The sequence below is a fragment of the Pseudorca crassidens genome, chromosome X, assembly GCF_039906515.1.
Source record: "Pseudorca crassidens isolate mPseCra1 chromosome X, mPseCra1.hap1, whole genome shotgun sequence".
In the NCBI taxonomy this organism is placed as follows: domain Eukaryota; kingdom Metazoa; phylum Chordata; class Mammalia; order Artiodactyla; family Delphinidae; genus Pseudorca; species Pseudorca crassidens.
This window is the reverse complement of record NC_090317.1, coordinates 106,278,971-106,297,946: the sequence shown is the minus strand read 5'-3', so window position 1 is coordinate 106,297,946 and position 18,976 is coordinate 106,278,971. Positions and strand designations below refer to the sequence as shown.

The 18,976-nt window shown below is 41.1% G+C and overlaps 1 protein-coding gene across 6 annotated transcripts in view; it reads right to left on the bottom strand.

Moving 5' to 3' along the window:
• Positions 1 to 299: 299 nt before the first annotated feature.
• DMD (dystrophin) overlaps positions 300 to 18,976 on the bottom strand; it is a 2,128,065-nt gene continuing 2,109,388 nt past the window's right edge. For 3 of the 6 annotated variants that reach the window (XM_067723245.1, XM_067723248.1, XM_067723249.1), the window contains 3 exons: positions 17,050 to 17,142; positions 7,823 to 7,854; positions 300 to 2,865 (listed from right to left, as the gene is read on the bottom strand). In XM_067723245.1, the coding sequence (XP_067579346.1) occupies positions 2,854 to 2,865; positions 7,823 to 7,854; positions 17,050 to 17,142 (137 nt within the window). In that variant the 3' untranslated portion in view covers positions 300 to 2,853. The remainder of the gene's footprint in view (positions 2,866 to 7,822; positions 7,855 to 17,049; positions 17,143 to 18,976) is intronic. The other 3 variants (XM_067723244.1, XM_067723246.1, XM_067723247.1) reach the window with 1 other exon arrangement.

The window sequence follows — 18,976 nt, the reverse complement described above, 5'->3', positions numbered from 1 at the left end:
CCATTCTTAAGTTTAAAAAAAACCCAAGGTATATAACTGAATGCATAGAATGCTAGCTTGAGTAATAAAAGGAAAAAAAGTAGGAACATATGTTTGTAATTGCTTATACAATAACGACACTTTGGAAGGAAACACAAGAAATTATTAATATTTACTCAGAGTGCAGTGAGGATGAGGTGGGAATAGGGTAGTCAGGGTCCTTCTTTTCACTGTTGGGCTCTCTAGATTTTTAAATTTTTTAATGATACGAAAGTTTTGCCTATGCAAAAACAAAACAAATACTGCAGCCCAGTCAACACTTTTTTGTACCATAACTGCGTGCTTTATTGAGATACACAGTAAAGCAGTAATATAATACAATAGTAAGGCATATATTTGGTGAAGTCTGATATGTTGTGAAAATGCAGTAAAACTGAAGTTTAAAAAAATAATTAGTAAATGTTACAGTGTTGGTGTTAAAACACAATATATTATGATACTCAAGTAAGAACCCAGTACCTGAAAACAATGACATAACATGCCAGGTGATGTTTATGCTTCAGTTACATTGGTTATGATCTACAGTTTAATACTCGGTGGTTATAAAGAACACGAAACAATGTCCAACTTATGCTTAGAACGTAGCAATAAAGCTCTCAGTTTTTATTCAAATATTTTTGACAGACTCACTCCAGAACTAATGTCTAAAAGATAAAATAAAACAAAAGATTAAAACAAAATTAAGCCCTCTATTTACCTCTGATTTTAGAATGAAACTTAAACTTCTTAGTAGGAAGTAAAGTAACCCCTTGTTTTAAATCACGGTTAAAAAAAAAATCCTCGGGTAAAGACAAAGTACAGCGTCACATAAAGGAAAACAATGCAAGACTAAAATCAAATCTTCATGTAATTTGTTACCTTAGAGCTTTGGGTTTTCTTCTGGAAATTATGAACAAAAACGAAAATGGAGGGAAATGTTCTCACAATGGACAGGTGATGAAGCTGTGAAATCAGGTGTGCACAATTATTAGGAACACCCCAAAACCAAAGTGAGGTAGAAATAGCATGAGAAGCCATGTCTGATGTTAATTATCATTAGTAAAATAAGGAACAAAACCCACTCTCCAAAAGTTAATTACACTTGATGTAAGAGGTAACAGATTTGCAAAATGATAGGTCACACAGTGATTTCTATTGAATGAATGATTAAAAAAAGTGAAAGACTAATAAGATGAAATGAAAGAGTAAAGCTTTTTCCTACCAGTTAGTCCTCTTGAGCGTTCTCCTCTGCTTGAATGATTTATTAACATATTTAACCTGCCTAATCCACCAGAAAGGGTTTGGAGTGCCTTTTGGATCATTTAAATCAATTTGCGTTCCCACTTACAAACCTGCCTGGAGTCACTTGTAGAGAAATGCCAAGGAGGGAAACACGATTCATGGGCTTCTGGGTGGATATTGAACAGTACCACAATGTGATGGGGCTACTGTGTTACACGTTTTCACTAAGGGTTATTTTAAATTAAGTCTTGTGGCATTTACAAACTCATTACAATGGGGAAAAAAAACCTTCAGAAACTGGAAAACCAAGACACCCACTGCTGTTTGACTGTGAGAAAAGAACAGTTGTAATTATAAAGCTCTCTCTGTGAGGTTATGAACATTCATCCAATCCTTTACGTCAAGAGTGGCCTGCGCCCTCTGAGGGACTGGCTGGGAATCCACAGCCCTCCAGCCCTACCATAGTCCTCCTCCTGCCTGGGAGTTAAAAATGCCTTCTGATGCTCTGATTTTCACTGAAGCATCATTAAATTTAAACCGTGGCATTGCCAGCAGCAGGACGCTGAATACATCAACCAGCGGATGACTCTGACATAATAAGTCCTGTGTATTCATTCATATGTCCCTTAAAAAAATTCAGTACTCTAGCTGTCACTGGAAAGTTTAAAATGAGAAACATCTGGAGCCGCAGGCAATGTTTTAGTGTGGTAGCTTCCTGCTGGCTTCAGGCTCCAGGGAAAATTCATTCTAGACCCAAGCAGGTAAGCCTGGATGACCAGAAGCAACTGCTTTCCATTAGGAAGTGGCAAGAACATTTGAACAAGAAATTTGAAAGGTCTCTTGAAATTGATATCTATTTATCTATATACCCATAGTATTTACATACTTATAGACATATAGATGTGTAACACGAAAACCCACAGCCAGCCCCACTCAGTCAACAATTCCAAAAGAGCGATATGAAGTAGTCATTTGGTGGTGTTAGAGGAAGTCCTATCTTAAATATGCAGGAAAAGAAAAAAAAGCCACGAATCTCATATGGATATCACGCTAAAAGGATGCAAAACAATGTGCTGCCTCAGTGTGTGTGTGTGTGTGTGTGTGTGTGTGTGTGTGTGTGTGTGTGTGTGTGTGTTTGTTTTTAGGGGTTTTTATAAACAACTTTTTTTTTATAAAGCACACTTTAGTTTACAATCTTTCTTTATAACTGTTATAAATTTTTAAACAACCCAAAATGCGTTCCATATAAAGAAATGGCAAGTTATTTAGCTATCAAGATTTTACATGTAGTTTTCTTATAACTTTTTTTGTACAATTGCATAGACGTGTAAAACCTGCCATTGTTAACAAAACAATAACAGACTTAGAAACTACTGAAATCTACAGTATAGTACCACTACCCTTCACAAAAATATAGATTTTTTTTTCTTGTAAACTCTTACTGTCTAATCCTCTTTGTTGTATGAATATTATAAAAACCATGCGGGAATCAGGAGTTGTAAAACATTTATTCTGCCCCTTCTTCATCTGTCATGACTGAAACTAAGGACTCCATCGCTCTGCCCAAATCATCTGCCAGGTGGAAGAGGCTTCCTACATTGTGTCCTGGAAAACAGAAAGACAGACTTGACACAAGGTGTAGTTATCATCACCCCAACTCTTTGTCATTTGGGAAACCATCCCCCGTTTCTAGGTGTAGACAACACAGAAGCTGCGTCCAGGGGATACACGACAGGGTTTGGTTTTTCACCAGTTTTCCAGGAAGAAGCAAAGCCTTGTTAATGAAGCCATTCCACACTGTTAGTATCCAGCCTCACATTGGATCAGGCTCCTAGTATCATATAAATGGAAAAAAGTCAGACTGCACTCATCTTCCCCATGTAAATATACACCAAAAGGCTTCCACGGATGAGCACAAGATTCCTGTCATAACAGGAACAATTCGTGATGGGATGTATCTTCTCCACCTTGCTGTGGGAGATTATTTACTATGTACTTGTATTAAAAATTATTTTACTATCAAACAACCATCACCATAACTATCACCACCACCACCGCCGCCACTCTCCTCCATCACCGTTAGCATCGCTACCATCACTACGTGTGAAATCTTTATCTCAAGGCTGTTACAAGCTGTTGGCTCACGTCTAAGGCTATGGCGGAGGTGACTTTTCTCTCTGCTTTTACTTGAGTTGAAAGAGAAAGTCTTGATTTGACCTTAGTATACACTATTAACTTTTGAATTAGGAAGCTTCAGGAAAAAAAAATTACTTTTCATTCCAGATGACTCAAGAGCCTCATTGTAAGATGACCCACATGCATAGCATGGATTTGGGTAGCCTCTGAATCCATTTTTGATCTCCTACTCAATGAGGGTTAACTATCAGAATAGCCTTCTAATAATAATATGACATGACCCCGTGTTAATCCCCCAGCACGGAGCATAAGAACAGCACAATGTCCCTGGGTACTTCGTGGCAAAATTCAGATCTAGAGTAAGATAATTTGAGACAAACTTTATGATTTGCCTCGTCATGTATGTCCCATATTTTTATATGGCTAATTTTAATTCTTGGACATTAGGAAATCATTCCACTATTCAAGTACTGCCTTTGAAACTAAAAATGCTTTACTAGGCTATTACTACCTTGCCATGTATCAACTTTACAGATTCCCATAATAATTGTTAAAATCCCTATAAACATTAAAGATAGACTAGGGCAGGTATTCTTTCCTAATATTTATTTCAAGAGACATAGCGTTTTTAAGTATATGAGGGGATCTGAAGAGGACTCGTAGGCAGGCACTTAAACAGCAGTGGCACCAGGTCAAGCTAAGACTTAACTTTTATGCTGTTCAGCCATTTTTATTAAGGCGACCAAGTTTGTAACTCTCTTTGCGCTCTATTCGTGCAGAAAGTTTCAATGAGGACTAATTATGCTTTAAAAAATCACTCTGGAGTTTGGTTGGGGCTGCACACATAAAACCTTTTAACAAAGCATATGTACTATGCCTAGAGTGGGCCAGTAGTTTGGCAGCCCTCAGTGAAGAACAGAAATCATCTTTGGCTTTTCTAAACCATAAAAACCACAGGAAGCCACAGTGGGTCCTTTGCTACTCCTCAGAGCACAGATATCTAACTGATGCCACCAAGTTAGAGGGCTTCCCTTGTACCTACTTTTGACTGCCCAGCAACCCTGGGAAATCTGTACAATTATTCCTGTGTAATTGAAAATAGATGGACTAACTACAAATTTTAAATTGCTTGCAATCTTAACAGCAATTAATAAAACCAGTAAAAACAAACCCCAAGACTCTTACACCCTGATACCTAGATATAATTCCAACTATTTCTCACATCTACACTATAGTATAGTCCTCCTGGTAGCTAGAAAATGTATTAGAAAACATAAAACAGGGAAGAAACCATTTTTTTTCTCCATCAGCTTATTGACAATAATCAAAGAGTGCCTATTTTAGACTGTGCTAGGAGATGCAGACGGCAGTTCAAAAGATAATGAAGACAAGTAAATGCATTTATAGATTATATAGCCAAGTGGTGCTTTTCTACTCCTCAAAGTGGTGTTCGGTTACTAACTGGAAGGAAAATTCTTGAGTCTCTTAAGAGGCATAAGTTCTAGGGGTATCTGCTATTTAAAAAGTTACCAGGTCAGAGGTTCATGGTTTTTTTTAAAAAAATAAATTATTTAATTTTTGGCTACGTTGGGTCTTTGTTGCCGCACGCGGGCTTTCTCTAGTTGCGGAGAGCGGGGGCTACTCTTCGTTGAGGTGCGCGGGCTTCTCATTGCAGTGGCTTCTCTTGTTGCGGAGCACGGGCTCTAGGGATGTGGGCTTCAGTAGTTGCAGCATGCGGGCTCAGTAGTTGTGGCGCACGGGCTTAGTTGCTCCGCAGCATGTGGGATCTTCCCGGACCAGGGCTCGAACCCGTGTCCCCTGCATTGGCAGGCGGATTCTTAACCACTGCGCCACTAGGGAAGTCTCAGGTTCATGATTCTTAATACACCATACCTACTCCCACAAAATGTTAGGTAGCCTTTAACCTGTCCAGACGGTTAAATGTTCACAATTGACCTCATGGCCATCCCTATGCTAGAGAAATGAACGTTCTGAGTCACCCCACCATATCTATATGATGCCTTTCATTACTTTGTTTACAAATACCTGCTTCATCAGAGTAACAATTCCAGTGTTTTCCATGGAGGTTTTCCTTAGAGCCAGAAAAAAAAAAATTCTCTCTCTTTGACTAAATACTGCTCCAAAGAATCATATACCTCAACCCGCTGGAGGCATACAACCACGCACAGATAGGGAATTGGGACACAGAAAATAGATTTGTATCCTGCTTCTGTTATCCGTGCGTGTAAGGCAGAACATTAGTGAGATCATTAATTTTACCTGACAGATTTTTCTAAAGTCAACATGAAAATCTTGTGCTATGAGCATGAGAGGCCCTGGAAAACAGGCAGGCATCTGCGATTAGCTTCAGGCACAAGTAGACATAAAAATACGTCTATAGACGTCCTTAATGCATTCTTAAGCAACGACTGTTGAAGAGAAAGGCACTGTGCGTTTAACATTAGGGTAGTTGTGTGTTTTTCCAAGTTGGTGCAAAGTGTGACATGTGGACTCTCACATGCCACCTCTGCCTCAGGGAGTTGTTCGCTGCAGTGATTGGAATTGAGACTTTCTGGCAGAGACCCAAGACCTCAATAGCAATCTGGCACTCTGTTTTTTTTTTTTTTTTTTTTTTTAAAAATACCGTTCCCAAAGAAATGGTGAGCGCTCAGTTGGCCAAAGCAAAGCCAGAATACCGCAGTGAAATGTGCTTTTCTTCTCTGTAATTTAATCTTTGAAAAAATATCTGGTCTACTGTACATCTGGGGTATTTTCATAGCATTAAAAAAAATCACTATTGTTTGGATTCTGTGGCTTTCTGAAAACTTATCTGACTACAATATACCTCAGGTAGTATAGATTCCAAATGCCTGTGTGACTTCAATTATATGTGCTGGCCTTTTCTAAAATGCGTTTATGAGAGACACATGTTTAGGGTGGTTAAAAATATGGTGCAACTATTTACCACAAGTTAAAATAAATTTTAAGGGGCACTTACCATCAGAATGAACCCAAGATGTCTCACATAAGAAGGCAAACCGTCAGGAGCATTCAGTGCTGCACCGATTCAGGTTTCCTGTTTCTCCTCCCAGCCCACCGCTCCCTCCCTTGGACCCCACAAGCCTTGGAAGGGAGCAATGGTGTGGACACACTGAAGGATTGTTCAGCTGATTAGACCTGCATGGCATGGCACTGGCAGAACTTCCAGTATGACGTTTAAATGAATCAGTGGCTACTCCTGTCCATCTGTTGCTAAGGATCCAGAACCTTCTCATATAAGGACTCCCCACCTGTCCAACCTGTCTCCCACAATAGTACACGCTATTGCCATCCATGGGAAAGCTTTCCTTCTTGCGTCCTTCATACTAAACTCTTGGTAAGGACAATCTTGTTTCACTTGGGCTGTCACTCAACACTTTGTCATCCGATGTCATTTCATTAGGTAATTCAATGTTTAGCTAATATTTCTGGTAGAACAGAAGTGTGAAGCAGCTTTCACTGTAAAACCCCAGACCACATTCAGTGATGATGCTGTACCCTACCTCTAAAAGGCATTAAAAAAATCCCTCACGACTCCAAGATTCACTTTTTATCCCTAACTGGTTATTGTTCTATCTGGCTCAAAATGCCAAGTAAAGAAAAAAGCATCCTCCGAAGGGCAAGTTGAGATGACATATGCTTTTCACACACCATTTTCTAGGTGGCAGTAAAGCACACAGTTAAGAGTGTGGCTCTGGACCCAGACTGCCTGGATTCCAATCCTGGCTCTGTCACCTTGGACACATTGCTTACCCTTTCGTTGACTCAGTTTCCTTATCTGTAAAATGGGGTTAATAAGAGTACCTACCTCATAGGCTTGTCCGGAAGATTACATAATGAAAAAGATGGCAAGTGCTTAGAAAAGTCCTTGGCACACAGTAAGTGCTCAAAAAAATGTCAGCTCGAGTGGGAAAGAAAGAGTGTAGGCACCAGGAAAAAGAAAACAGAACCAAAATGAAGTCATCCCTGAAGAATAAAAACCAAGGGCACTGGCAGAAAATGCTAGGGTCCTGGAAGTAGAAGGAAGCTTTATGACTCATCAGTTATGTTCGAGGCTAAATGTATTTTGAAGGTTTTGTTTGTGTTGCAAATGGCAACAGATGATGAACTTCAGGATTCCAACCTAGGGACTACAAAGGGTTGCCATTTAAAAGAGATTCCTGTTCCCCCAACCCCTGGTCCTGTTGTCATGGTGATGACAATGACAGTGAACATTTGAGGAATGTTCCTCATAAGCTGCAAGTGGAGAGGTGACTACCATCCTTACATGATGACACGTGTAATACACACATGGGCGTGCACACACACAATTCTTACACAAACGCCAAACATAGAAAGCGGGATGAGACAGACAGAAGCCATGGCTGTGAGCCTGAATCTCACTAACCTCTCTCATTGGCTTCCCAGGGGTATTTCTTCCTTTAATAATAGAGAGAGGAAGAGGCAGAGATATCAGAAAGGGAAAAAAAAGCGCATAAATATACAGTTTCATACCAGTTTGCTTCTTTTACCAAACAAATGTTGAGATGACAATTCATTTATCCCCTTCTGGAAAAAAAATAAAAACAAACAAAAAAACCCCAAAAGACACATCCAGTCAAATAACCTTTACATACACTTAAAGTCGGTGTAAACAGATAACATGATCCAGGAGACATCACTTATAGAATCCATAGAGCTCACATGTTCAACTGGATGAAAGCGGGCACAGCATAGAAATCTGACAAATCGAGCATTGTTTTCAAGGGCAACTGTAGAATCTCAAGTTTACTGTCCAAAAATCTCAGAATCTCTTTATTGTCCACTTGACAACCAACACACCAAAACAAACAGTAGTTGGTTTCAGGTGCCAAAAATCGGCACTCCAAATGCGAGGTAGAACACTGCATAGAGGCTAGACTCCATCCTCTTGGGAGAAGCTGTTCTATCTGTTAGAAGCTGAGCATGTCCATGATGGGACTGGGGGCACTGGAGAAAATTGAAACAAAGCGGGAAGGAGATAAGTCCCACTTATGGGCAAGCCACGGAGCCAGATTCAGGAATGAGTCTTCACCTTCCTCGTCATGATTCCACAGATACCAGGAGCCTTGAGGGTCAGCCAAAGACCCTCTGGCCTTGTTTGTTTTATAGAATCCTATATCTGTATGCAGTTATTTATTTTTGAAGAGCAGTTTTTGATGAGAAAGTTTTTCTACGCTAATATTTGTAAGTGGACAGAAAATTAGGGACCGCTGACCATACCTGGCATGTCTTGGGCACGCAATTTCCGGGGTCTCCAAAGTGAAATACTGGTTTTCAAACTTTGGCTTTCGCATTGGGCCACTTCCTACAACATTCTTATCTGCCATCCAGTATTCAGAGCAGATACAAGCAGAGCTGTGAGAGATCTTGTGCAGCATCTCCCTTTCCCCTGACATGCTCCAAGAAGACCTACGACCCCCCTGAAACAATCTGAGTACTAGTCTAGAACGAAGAGGTATTGAGCTTCTAATCCAAAAGAAACTTTTTACAACTCAAGTTTAGGGTTTAAAACTTCTGGTGTACATGTTAAGGTTTTCTAAGTATGACCCCGCCCCTGCCTTTGCCTTCTTTCTGAGTTGTCCTGAGTCAGAGATTTCTTGGGCATACAGAAACTGCATGCTTGACGATGTAAGAAACATGGTCAAGGTGTCCATGATGCTCCTCAAACCAGGAGAAAGAGAGAGGTGCTCCTCGGTTGTGGATGTTCCCAGTGGTAGGCCCATACCAGACGACGGGGAAAAGGGAGGGGGGAGAACAGCATTTCATCCTTGATGGCGCACACCAACCCCAGCGTGAATTAGTCATCCATTCTTTTTCACTTCATTAGCAACATTTAAAAAATTTCTTGTACTTCACGGTTATACTGTCTGGTGGCAAAATGAATTCTCCTCCCCTGCAAGACTGTGAACTCCCTGAAGGCAGGGTCCGCATGTCGCTCACCTACCTCTCTCTCCCTGATATCTACTATACCTCGACGCTACGGGGATTTGGTAAATGCTGGCTGAACTAAATGAGGCAGCCGCTAGGTCATGGCCAAGAGTCCTTTGATGATTTAGGCAACTTGGCCTTGCCTGCGATCCTTTAGCTTGGATGCCAAGGGCTTGTAGCTGCGTCTGGCTTGTAACTTGGGCCTATTTTTCTTTTTCTTTAAAATTGAAGTATAGTTGATTTGCAATGTTGTGTTAGTTTCAGGTGTACAGCAAAGTGATCCAGTTATATATATATATTTTCTTTTTCTGATTCTTTTCCCTGATAGGTTATTACAAAATATTGAGTGTAGTTCCCTGTGCTATACAGTAGGTCCTTGACTGGGGTCTATTTTTAAAACCTCAGAACCTTAGGAAGGACAGTGTTGTTAGAAAGCAATGTGATTTTAGCTTTAGAATGTAATTACGGTTCCTAGCATGATAAAGGTTATGTTACCTTTAGTAATTCTTCAACAAGGCCTATTCAGAGCTCAGTATCAACTGGTCACTGCTGAAGATGAAGCAAATGATTTGGGTTTTATTTCAGGTACTTCTTCAGAAACCATGTTTTCTGTAAAATGGACCTCCCAGAGCTGTGTGATCCCTGACCTCTTTCAAAATTCTCCCTCGCCACTTGGGTTCCAATGTGCTCATTAGCATAGTACGAAGGGAGGTCCGCTTCTTGTTTAAAAAGAGTTGAATGTTTTCTACTTGTATCAGAAATACTTTCTACGCTGACAAAATAGAGGCTCGCTGGTTGCACCATTAAAAACAAATTCTTTACCAATAAATAAAGTACCAAATAAAAGTTTTATGTGAAGAACACATTCTTTGGAAATGAGTCTCCTTAGACCGTCAGTTAGGGGGTCCATCTGGCAATGCAGTATGCTGTCAGGAAATGAATCAAGAGAAACAGGAAGTGTGCTGGGGAGTCCTGAGTCTAAAGAAAGGGCTTGGTCAGGTCTGGAGAAGTCTCATTTCCTCAGGCAGTACGAACTTGAGAGGATTGGCTGTAATTCATTATTCACAGTCAGAATCGCAGGACGTTACTGTTTCTGGGTATCTTTATGAGCTTCTTTGTCTCAGTTCACTGACTTTTTTAAGAAGTTAAGGACTAATGAGTCCCTTTTTAGGACTTCTGTTTCATTACAAGCGAAAGAAGATTGAAATGGCTATACTTTATTGAAAACGCAGGATCTTTGGTGAAGACGGATATAAACGCATAAATCAATTCAAAAGCACAGTTTTCTTGAGCTGAAAGTTGATCAGCACTGAAATCTGTGACTGTATATATGTGATGAGCTAGAGTGGATAACAATTTAATGATGTAAAGTCGGGGTTGGCACATTTTCTCTGTAAAGGGCCAGATAGTTAAATACTTTGGGCTTTGCCAGTCACACAGTCTCCGTAGCGGCTCTTCACAACTACTCTGCCACAACTACTCTGCCCTTGGAGTGAGAAAGCCCCCCGTAGACAATATGTAAATGAATGGGGGTGGCTGTGTTATGATGGAACCTTATTTATAAAGATTTGGCCCCTGGACTGCAGTTTGCCGGCCCCTGGTGTAAAGGAGCAACAGCTCAAATCCGTTCTGGAAGCCGAGAGGAAAGGGAAGGGAGCCTGCAAGGGGGGCCGGGATGCTTCCATCTGTCTTTGTTCTTTATGTTGCTTTTCCATAAAAGAGTCATGGACAAGACTTGAGTTTTAGAAGATGGCAGGTTTTGCAAAGCGGTTGGCTTTCTAATTTAGAGGCATTTAACAGAATGTATGTGGCCTTATTTAGGAGGGGAGAGTACGAGAGGGAGAGGATGGCATGGGCTGTTGGGGATAAAAATAATGTGGCACAGGTCAGCAGGTAAGACATTACACAGGCAGCGGCAATACCGGCATAACAGTGCTAACTGCTTCCTGAGTTCTCTTACCTGCACTAAGAGCTCATCTTGGATCCTATCATTAATCAGTGTGCAGTGGCACCTAATTGTTAGAGACCAATACCATACCCCTCACTAGCGAAGCGTTTTCTTTCAGGAATGCACACGCATCGAACAAACTCTTAGTGAGACTGCTAAATGATCAGAGACGTATGGACAGATCGCTTAAAGAGTTGATTTTAAAACGATGTTTGTTGTTCGTTCTACCCATGTAGCCTCCCTACAGAATAATGGTGGAGATTTCGAAAGTGTCCTGTGGTAGGTAATGCCTTTTATTACAGTGGAATTCGACTTCTACATCTATTTATAGACAGAGGGAGAGATTATACAGGTAGATTAAATAGGTTAGATAGAAATTGGCTAACATTCTGTGTTTAATGTACACCAAGGCCCTCAAGCTCCTCAGGTGGTTGTGAATAACTAACGAGAGCTAGAGATGCATCGGAAAAGATAGGCTCGCAAAGCTAAACGGGCACACATTCACGCCTTGAACTCCCTGCGGTTTATAGTGGCTACGAGGCAGGATACTGCTGGCTATCACTTGATCACTAAGCGGAGAGGCGTGCAGCCTCCTTTATTAATTTGTATAACAGTTTAGCAAGGCCATCAAGATAAGAGCTGAAGCCTAGAAGCCTAATTGAACCTGCGGAAGAGCCATGAACGAGGCTCTTCACTTCTTTGGGCATCCAGGTACTTCTAGTGGAAATGAAAGGTGAAGATTAGCCGATACCTGAAGACTTAGCACTAAGTCAAAAATTGTGGAAAGGGTAACAAAAAAGTTGTGAATTTAAAGTACACAAGACCTCCCCTATCTATATGCTTTATATTTATGAAAAACATAATATTGAAAAAACGGCTTTTCCTCTGTGGGCGATTATCTAGCAGGGTTAAGTAAACCAGGAGGTGGTATTTAATAGCACATTTCCACTAAATGTCAGACCTCTGGCTCTAACATCTGTTTTAAGTTACTAAAACAGCTGTCCGAAACAGCTGTAGCAAGCATGAACTTCATTTTTCGTAACACCAACAATGGGAACGTGGATGCAGACTTAGACTGAAAATACAGTGTTCTCTAAGATACCAGCAAGGTCTTGGCAGAAACTTCCGTGGTAAAACTTTTAAAATATAATTTTTGTCAAAAAGATATTCACCAAAAAAAAAATCCAGTGTCATTATAAATAAAAACAATCAAATAATAGTAACAGCAAACTGAAAAAAAAAATTCACCTGGGCAAGGAAAACTGAGATCAGTTAGATCAGTATTTTTAAACAACTGGATCAGAAAATCAATATAGTGGGTTGCAACCAGCATTTTATTTTTAAATAAAGAAAACAGAGAAACAGTGTGAATTATACGTAGTAAAGAAAGTATTGTTTCACGAAACTTCTGATCTTTGTATGTATACGTGACTATATACATATATGTGTGGTGTATATATGGTGGGTACATACATATTTGTGTGTACATACATATGCAAATAACTTGTTTTATATCTTTACCCCGGTTTAAGACGTAAAATGTTTCTCTTATTATGGATAATGGTCAGAAAAGGTCAAAAGCCACGGTTTTGAACATCAAAGATATCAAGATGAACTTTCAAGACCCTTCCAATTTGGGAGAGTCTCTAATCCTGAGACGTTAAGAATCTCAAGACTTTTGGCTTAATATCAACTTAACATACCTACTAATTGGTAAGATATTCCCATTAAATCCTACTCTCTCTCTCTCTCTATATACATATATATGTATATATATATGTATATATATATTCTCCATTCTTTCAAAATGAATAAATGCCTTTAGTTAGAAATAAAGCATCCAAAAAACCACTGTTTAAAAATTTTTATTTTTTGTGGGGAAGTAGAAAAGAACAGCTTTATTGCAGGGTGCCAGCAAGGAGTCCGGGGCAGCTACTGCTTAAAAGACCCTGAAAGTCCCCGAAGGCTTTCAGGGAAGGGTTTATAAAGACTGTGAGGCAGGGGGTTGTGGGGTGTGTGATCAGCTCATGAACACTCTTCTGACTGGTCGGTGGTGAGGTAATTGGGAGTCGGCATCATCAACCTCTGGTTGCAACCCGTCTGGGGTCTACGTGCTTGAGAAACCACTTTTTAGAGTGCATCGACGATCAGCCTATTTTCACAATGACAAGACTTTTTATCCATTTAAATGTATGGAGAAATAGGTGTGACATTGTGATTTATGAGAGGAAATATATATTTAGTCTTCGTCCCCCTTCCAGGCACAGCGCTCCTAAAACCCTTGGAATGTCCTGTGATGAGCAGCAGCAAGGTGTCTTTTGTTACGTTACCAAGGTGACTTCTGGAAAGCACCTAAGGATGGGGGCTGCTTGCCAGGGGAGCCAACCAAGTGATCAGGGGGTTGGAACTTTTCACTCCTACCCCATGATGTCCAGGGAGAGGAGAGGGGCTGGAGATTGAGTTCAGTCACCAGTGGCCAATGATTTAATCATTCATGCCTATGTAATGAAGCCTCCTTATAAACCCAAAAGGACAGGGTTAGGAGAGCTTCCGGGTTGGTGAACACGTGGAGATGTGGTGAGAGTGGTGTGCCCAGAGAGGGCATGGAAGCTCTGCACCCTTTCCCCGTGCCTTGCCCTACGCACCTCATCCATCTGGCTGTTTCTGAGTTAGACCCTTTTATAAGAAACCAGTGATCTAGTAAGTAACATGTTTCTCTGAGTTCTGTGCCCTGCTCGAGCAAATTAATCGAACCCAAAGAGGGGGTTGTTGGAATCTCTAGTCTATAGCCAGTGGGTCAGAAGCCCAGCTAACAACCTGGACTTAAAATTGGCAGTCTGAAGTAGGAGGGGAGGGGCAGTCTTGTGGGACTGAGACCTTAACGGGTGGAATTGGATCCTGTCTCTGGGTAGACAGAGTCAGAATCGAGGTAAATTGTAGGACACCCAGCTGGTGTATGAGAATTGTTCGGTGGTGTGGGAAAAGAACCCCACACATTGGAATTGGGTGCAGAATCATAAGGGGCCTATGACAAGGTATAATTTGGTAGGAAGTAGAAAAGAAAATGTCAAGGTCACAGCATCACAGGAAGACCAGCCAGCTCTTCTAGCACCTTATCTACTCTCGTTATGAGGATTTTGTTTGTTTGTTTATTTGATTGTTTTCTTCAGGAAAATGAATGAATTCTCTCAGGGCACCAGGGTACTACTGAGTAAGTAGGAACTTGGTTAATGGAACGGGTATCAGACAAATCCTGCTTATCCCCTATTTGAGAACTCAAATTAGCACTCAGGGGATGATACGCTTCCATAAGCACTAATTTAGTAAACACTACCCAGGCGGCCTGAATAGAGTTTCCTAGGTTTTCCATATAAGTAAATTAACATCAGACAAGTAAATACAACATCAGAGAGGCTGACTGCCAAATACCATATCAGAGGAGGTATATTTCTGATCTTTCATACCCATGTGGTATCTAGCTTCAAGGAGTCTAAAAGGGGGATGCCGGGAGAGGGTGCAAAGATCTCACCTTAAGATGATGAGGATGGCCCAGAGACCCAGTACAAAAAAGCTGCCGCTGGGGAAACAGAGCCATGAGCCCTGCTGTGGCCTCTCCTCTGATACTCTAGCTGTTCAGATGTGACAGAAATGCCCAGGGCTGCCACTGACTTCCCACAGAGCAGGTAAACAACCTTTCGGGTCAAGGAGCAGGGAGGAGGCGCATGTCTATGACCTTCAAGGGGAAGCTTGGGGTCAGTGAAATGTGTGTGAGATGCGGGGCCCAAAGTTCTGGCCCCATGAGTAGCTGTGTGATCTTGAGGAAGACACTTGCTCTGCTTGAGGCTAAGCCATTCCTATTTATCTAGAAGGGGGTTTCTAGGATTCTCTCACGTCACAGACGTCTCCATTACAGCAGTAATACTAGTGTGCTGTGGTATGAACTTCTCGGGAAGGCTGCATCCCCAACTGACCGTAAGCACCTTGACGGCAAAGAACTTGGCATTTCTACTCTGCATCCCTGACACCTCCGCTGGTACATAGTAGGTGCTAGCAAAAGCTGGCAGGATCAAGGTGAATGTGTTTGATTTACGTCAAACCAGCGTGTGGTCTTCTCATTATGAATCATGGCATTTTGGGAGAGGAGGCAGTGAAGATAGGATGGAGAAGAGGCTGGCAGGTGTGGGATAAGGAGGTGGGTGGAAGACAGAAGACTTTTATCTGTTAAAATCAACACATCAGAGGCGCTCAGCGGTGAAAAGATGGCTGGTGCAGACATTTAAAATTAGCTTCCCCTGACGGTTCCTTAGCAACGCTCTATCAGAACAGTATTGCTTTTAATGTGCACCACACAACGTTCACTTGCACATGAAATAGCTGGGAAATGGCCATTGTTAACTGACACTGAACAAAAAGATAGGAACAACACAGGACTCAAAACAGCCTCCTCATTGCCCTTGTGGAGAGGAGCAAACAGCCAGATTCTCGGCCGCCCTTCCCTCCCTGGCAGCCCATTAGGGGTGCCAATCACTGGCCGCAAAGCCTTGTGCTTCCCCCCCACCCTTGGTTCTCTAGCATATCCCTCTATTTGCTCACAGGTGACTGCTGCCATTCTTTTTTTAACTGAAGTATAACTGACATACGCCATTGTATTAGTGTCAGGTGTACAACCTAGTGACTTGACATTTGTATGCACTGTGACATGATCACCCGATAGGTCTATTTACCATCTGTCCCCATACAAATGTACAATATTTTTTCTCTCGTGATGAGAACTCTGAAGATGTTCTTTCTTAGCAACTTGCACACTTGGAATACAATAGTATTGAGTCGAGCGTCCATGCTGTCTGCCATTCTTTTTATTCATTGAAGGGGGTGGGTCAGTGACCTGTTTTATGTTAGGGCAGTGAACCACTAGAAATAGTCCAAAACACTAACAACGGCAGCAAAATAGCTCCTTGGATGAAGTAAGGCATCTGAAGCTCATACTGGCTGGTAGGAAAATTCAGTGCGGTAAAATGCTGTATTTTTGGTATGAGGGCAAAATATTCAAAGTCAAAGTGATGGGAGAAATAATTTTAATGTTCGATAATATTAATATTCAGATATACTAACATTTAAATGAAATAATATTAGTGTCTTTCTTTGTGAAAATTGTATTCTATCTATGCAAATGAAAAGACTAACGAACTAGTACATAGAGATTTAATTGTACTTATGTGTAAGTGATGGGGTAAGACACAGTTTTCAAATATACATAAAAGGCATGAGATTGCAAGCCCGAGTTCCCACCACCACTGTACGCTAGGCCTATCGCGGACCGTGCTGTATCACGTAGCAGCGGTACGTCCCTGGCAAAGGCACCATCAGGGCATTAATCTCCTCGTCTGTAAAAGTCACTTAACAACTGCTCTTAAGTAAAAGCTATCTCATAATTAACTCTTCAGGCTAATGTGCCAAGCAAGGAAGATATCGATACTTTATAAACATAAGTTACTATTCTTATTTCTACAAACACCTTGATTACACAGGTATTTGAATTGGAAATACTCCAAACCAGAAATTCACACTCGAAGACAAAATCTTCTCCCAGTGACCCCAAACTGGCATTCTGTCCGCACCTGTTTACGTAAACATGGAAACTACACATGCTAGTTGGGTATGGAAACGAGTGGCCTACTTCCAGGAAGTTTGAGTGACTTCTGGGTACTGGCGCTTACCTCTCGAACTAGGGAAGGAGTTGTTGAGTTGCTCCATCACTTCTTCTAACCCTGTGCTTGTGTCCTGGGGAGGACTGAGAAGATCTTCCTCGCCTTAATGAAAGCAAACACAAACAGTGGCAAATTACACTTGAGAAAACACAGATACCGGAGAAAAGGTTCATGACGCCATTTAAAAATCCATTATTAATTCATTTTCACTCCTTCATCAATAACATAAATAAAAATAACCCCTGAAGCTTACTAATTAGGGAACAGTCCCTTCACGGGAAAAAGAATCTCATGCAGGGATTTGTCCACGTCATTATCTTTGGAAAAGAAAACTGTGTATCTGCTTAGAAGTTAAAGTTGCCCTAAGTTTCTTATGCCCCATTAACAAACGTGAAATGTTTTTCTTTGTAATAAAAGATGATCATAGCACATGTGCAGCGTGTCTCTTCAACACAAAAGAAGCACGTGACATTTTGCATTCACTTCAGGAAGGTAAGGAGTGGAGACACTGAGGTATTTTTTCCATTCTTTACTGTGACATTTAACAAGACATACAGAGAAAACTCAAGTACCTTTAAAGTCCACTGTAATAGGGAGAAATAAAAGTTGTATGTGCCCTACATAGGAAATGAAATATAGATATTCTAAGGACTGTGTATATGGACATACCGGGAAGTTATGTTCCTCTCCTATTTGTTCCGTGGGGTTACTTCTTCATAATTATGTTTTTAGAGGCTTACAAAGGGAAACTTTTTAACAAAATTTTTGAGCATTTGTTTATGTGAGGAGAGAAGGATGATTTGGAAGGAAGGGAGTTTAGGGATGGATGGTTTTCTTCTGGGGATGGGAGTCTCCTTGTAGATTTTGTTGATCTGTGTCTCGACTGTTTACTCATGTGTCAAAGAAATACACCTCAAACAGCATTTGCAGTAAGGGAGAAATTTCTTAAGTGCAAACAAAATTGTTTTGAACTTTGAAGGTCCTTTGAAACTAATTTTTCATAACATTCAATCTTCCAACAGTGAAAATAACTTCTTTTCAAGCTCTGTTTGTTGAGCACATTGTCACTTCCATTTAAAACAAGACCTTGCTTCAGCAGATCAACAAAAATATACACGCTTAAGGGGTTGACAACCTCTGGTTCACATGTGACTTGAAAATGACTGGGGAGCCAGTGATGTAATGACTTAAATATGCCTGCCTGTCGTTTCCTTTGGTCTATGCCACTTGGATTTTCATCTCTGATTATAATCCCGCATTTATTACCAAGTGTTCATCCTTCTTTCTTAAAGCACAAGCTAAAAGAATCCTTGGCAGTGCTCACCATTTAGACAAAATCCTATCCTAGGTGGATGTGAGGCTGTATACCATTATTAGAAAGGAGGGCTAAGGACCTGGGGTAGACAGAACCCCTCTGATTCTGTGAGTCTCCTGGTAACATACCATAGGAACCCTCTTTGAAGTTCTAAGGACAGGAAATGATTGCTGTTCAGGTTATAAGGTGAAAAGGAAGTTAGATTATCTATCCATCCACATGCACATACTACTTGCTGATATTTATGCCTTTAGAAATGAAAAAATGAAATTCAGCATCTTTAGTTTCTTTTTGCCTGTGGGTTTTTAAATTTTATTTATTTATTTAATTTTATTTATTTATTTTCGGCTGCGCTGGGTCTTCGTTGCTGCGTGCGGGCTTTCTCTAGTTGCAGCGAGCAGGGGCTACTCTTCACTGTGGTGCGTGGGCTTCTCATCGCAGTGCCTTCTCTTGTTGCGAGCACACGCTCTAGGGTGCATGGGCTTCAGTAGTTGTGGCACACGGGCTCTAGAGCGCAGGTTCAGTAGTTGTGGCACACGGGCTTAGTTGCTCCCCGGCATGCGGTAACTTCCCGGACCAGGGCTCGAACCCATGTCCCCTGAATTGGCAGGCGGATTCTTA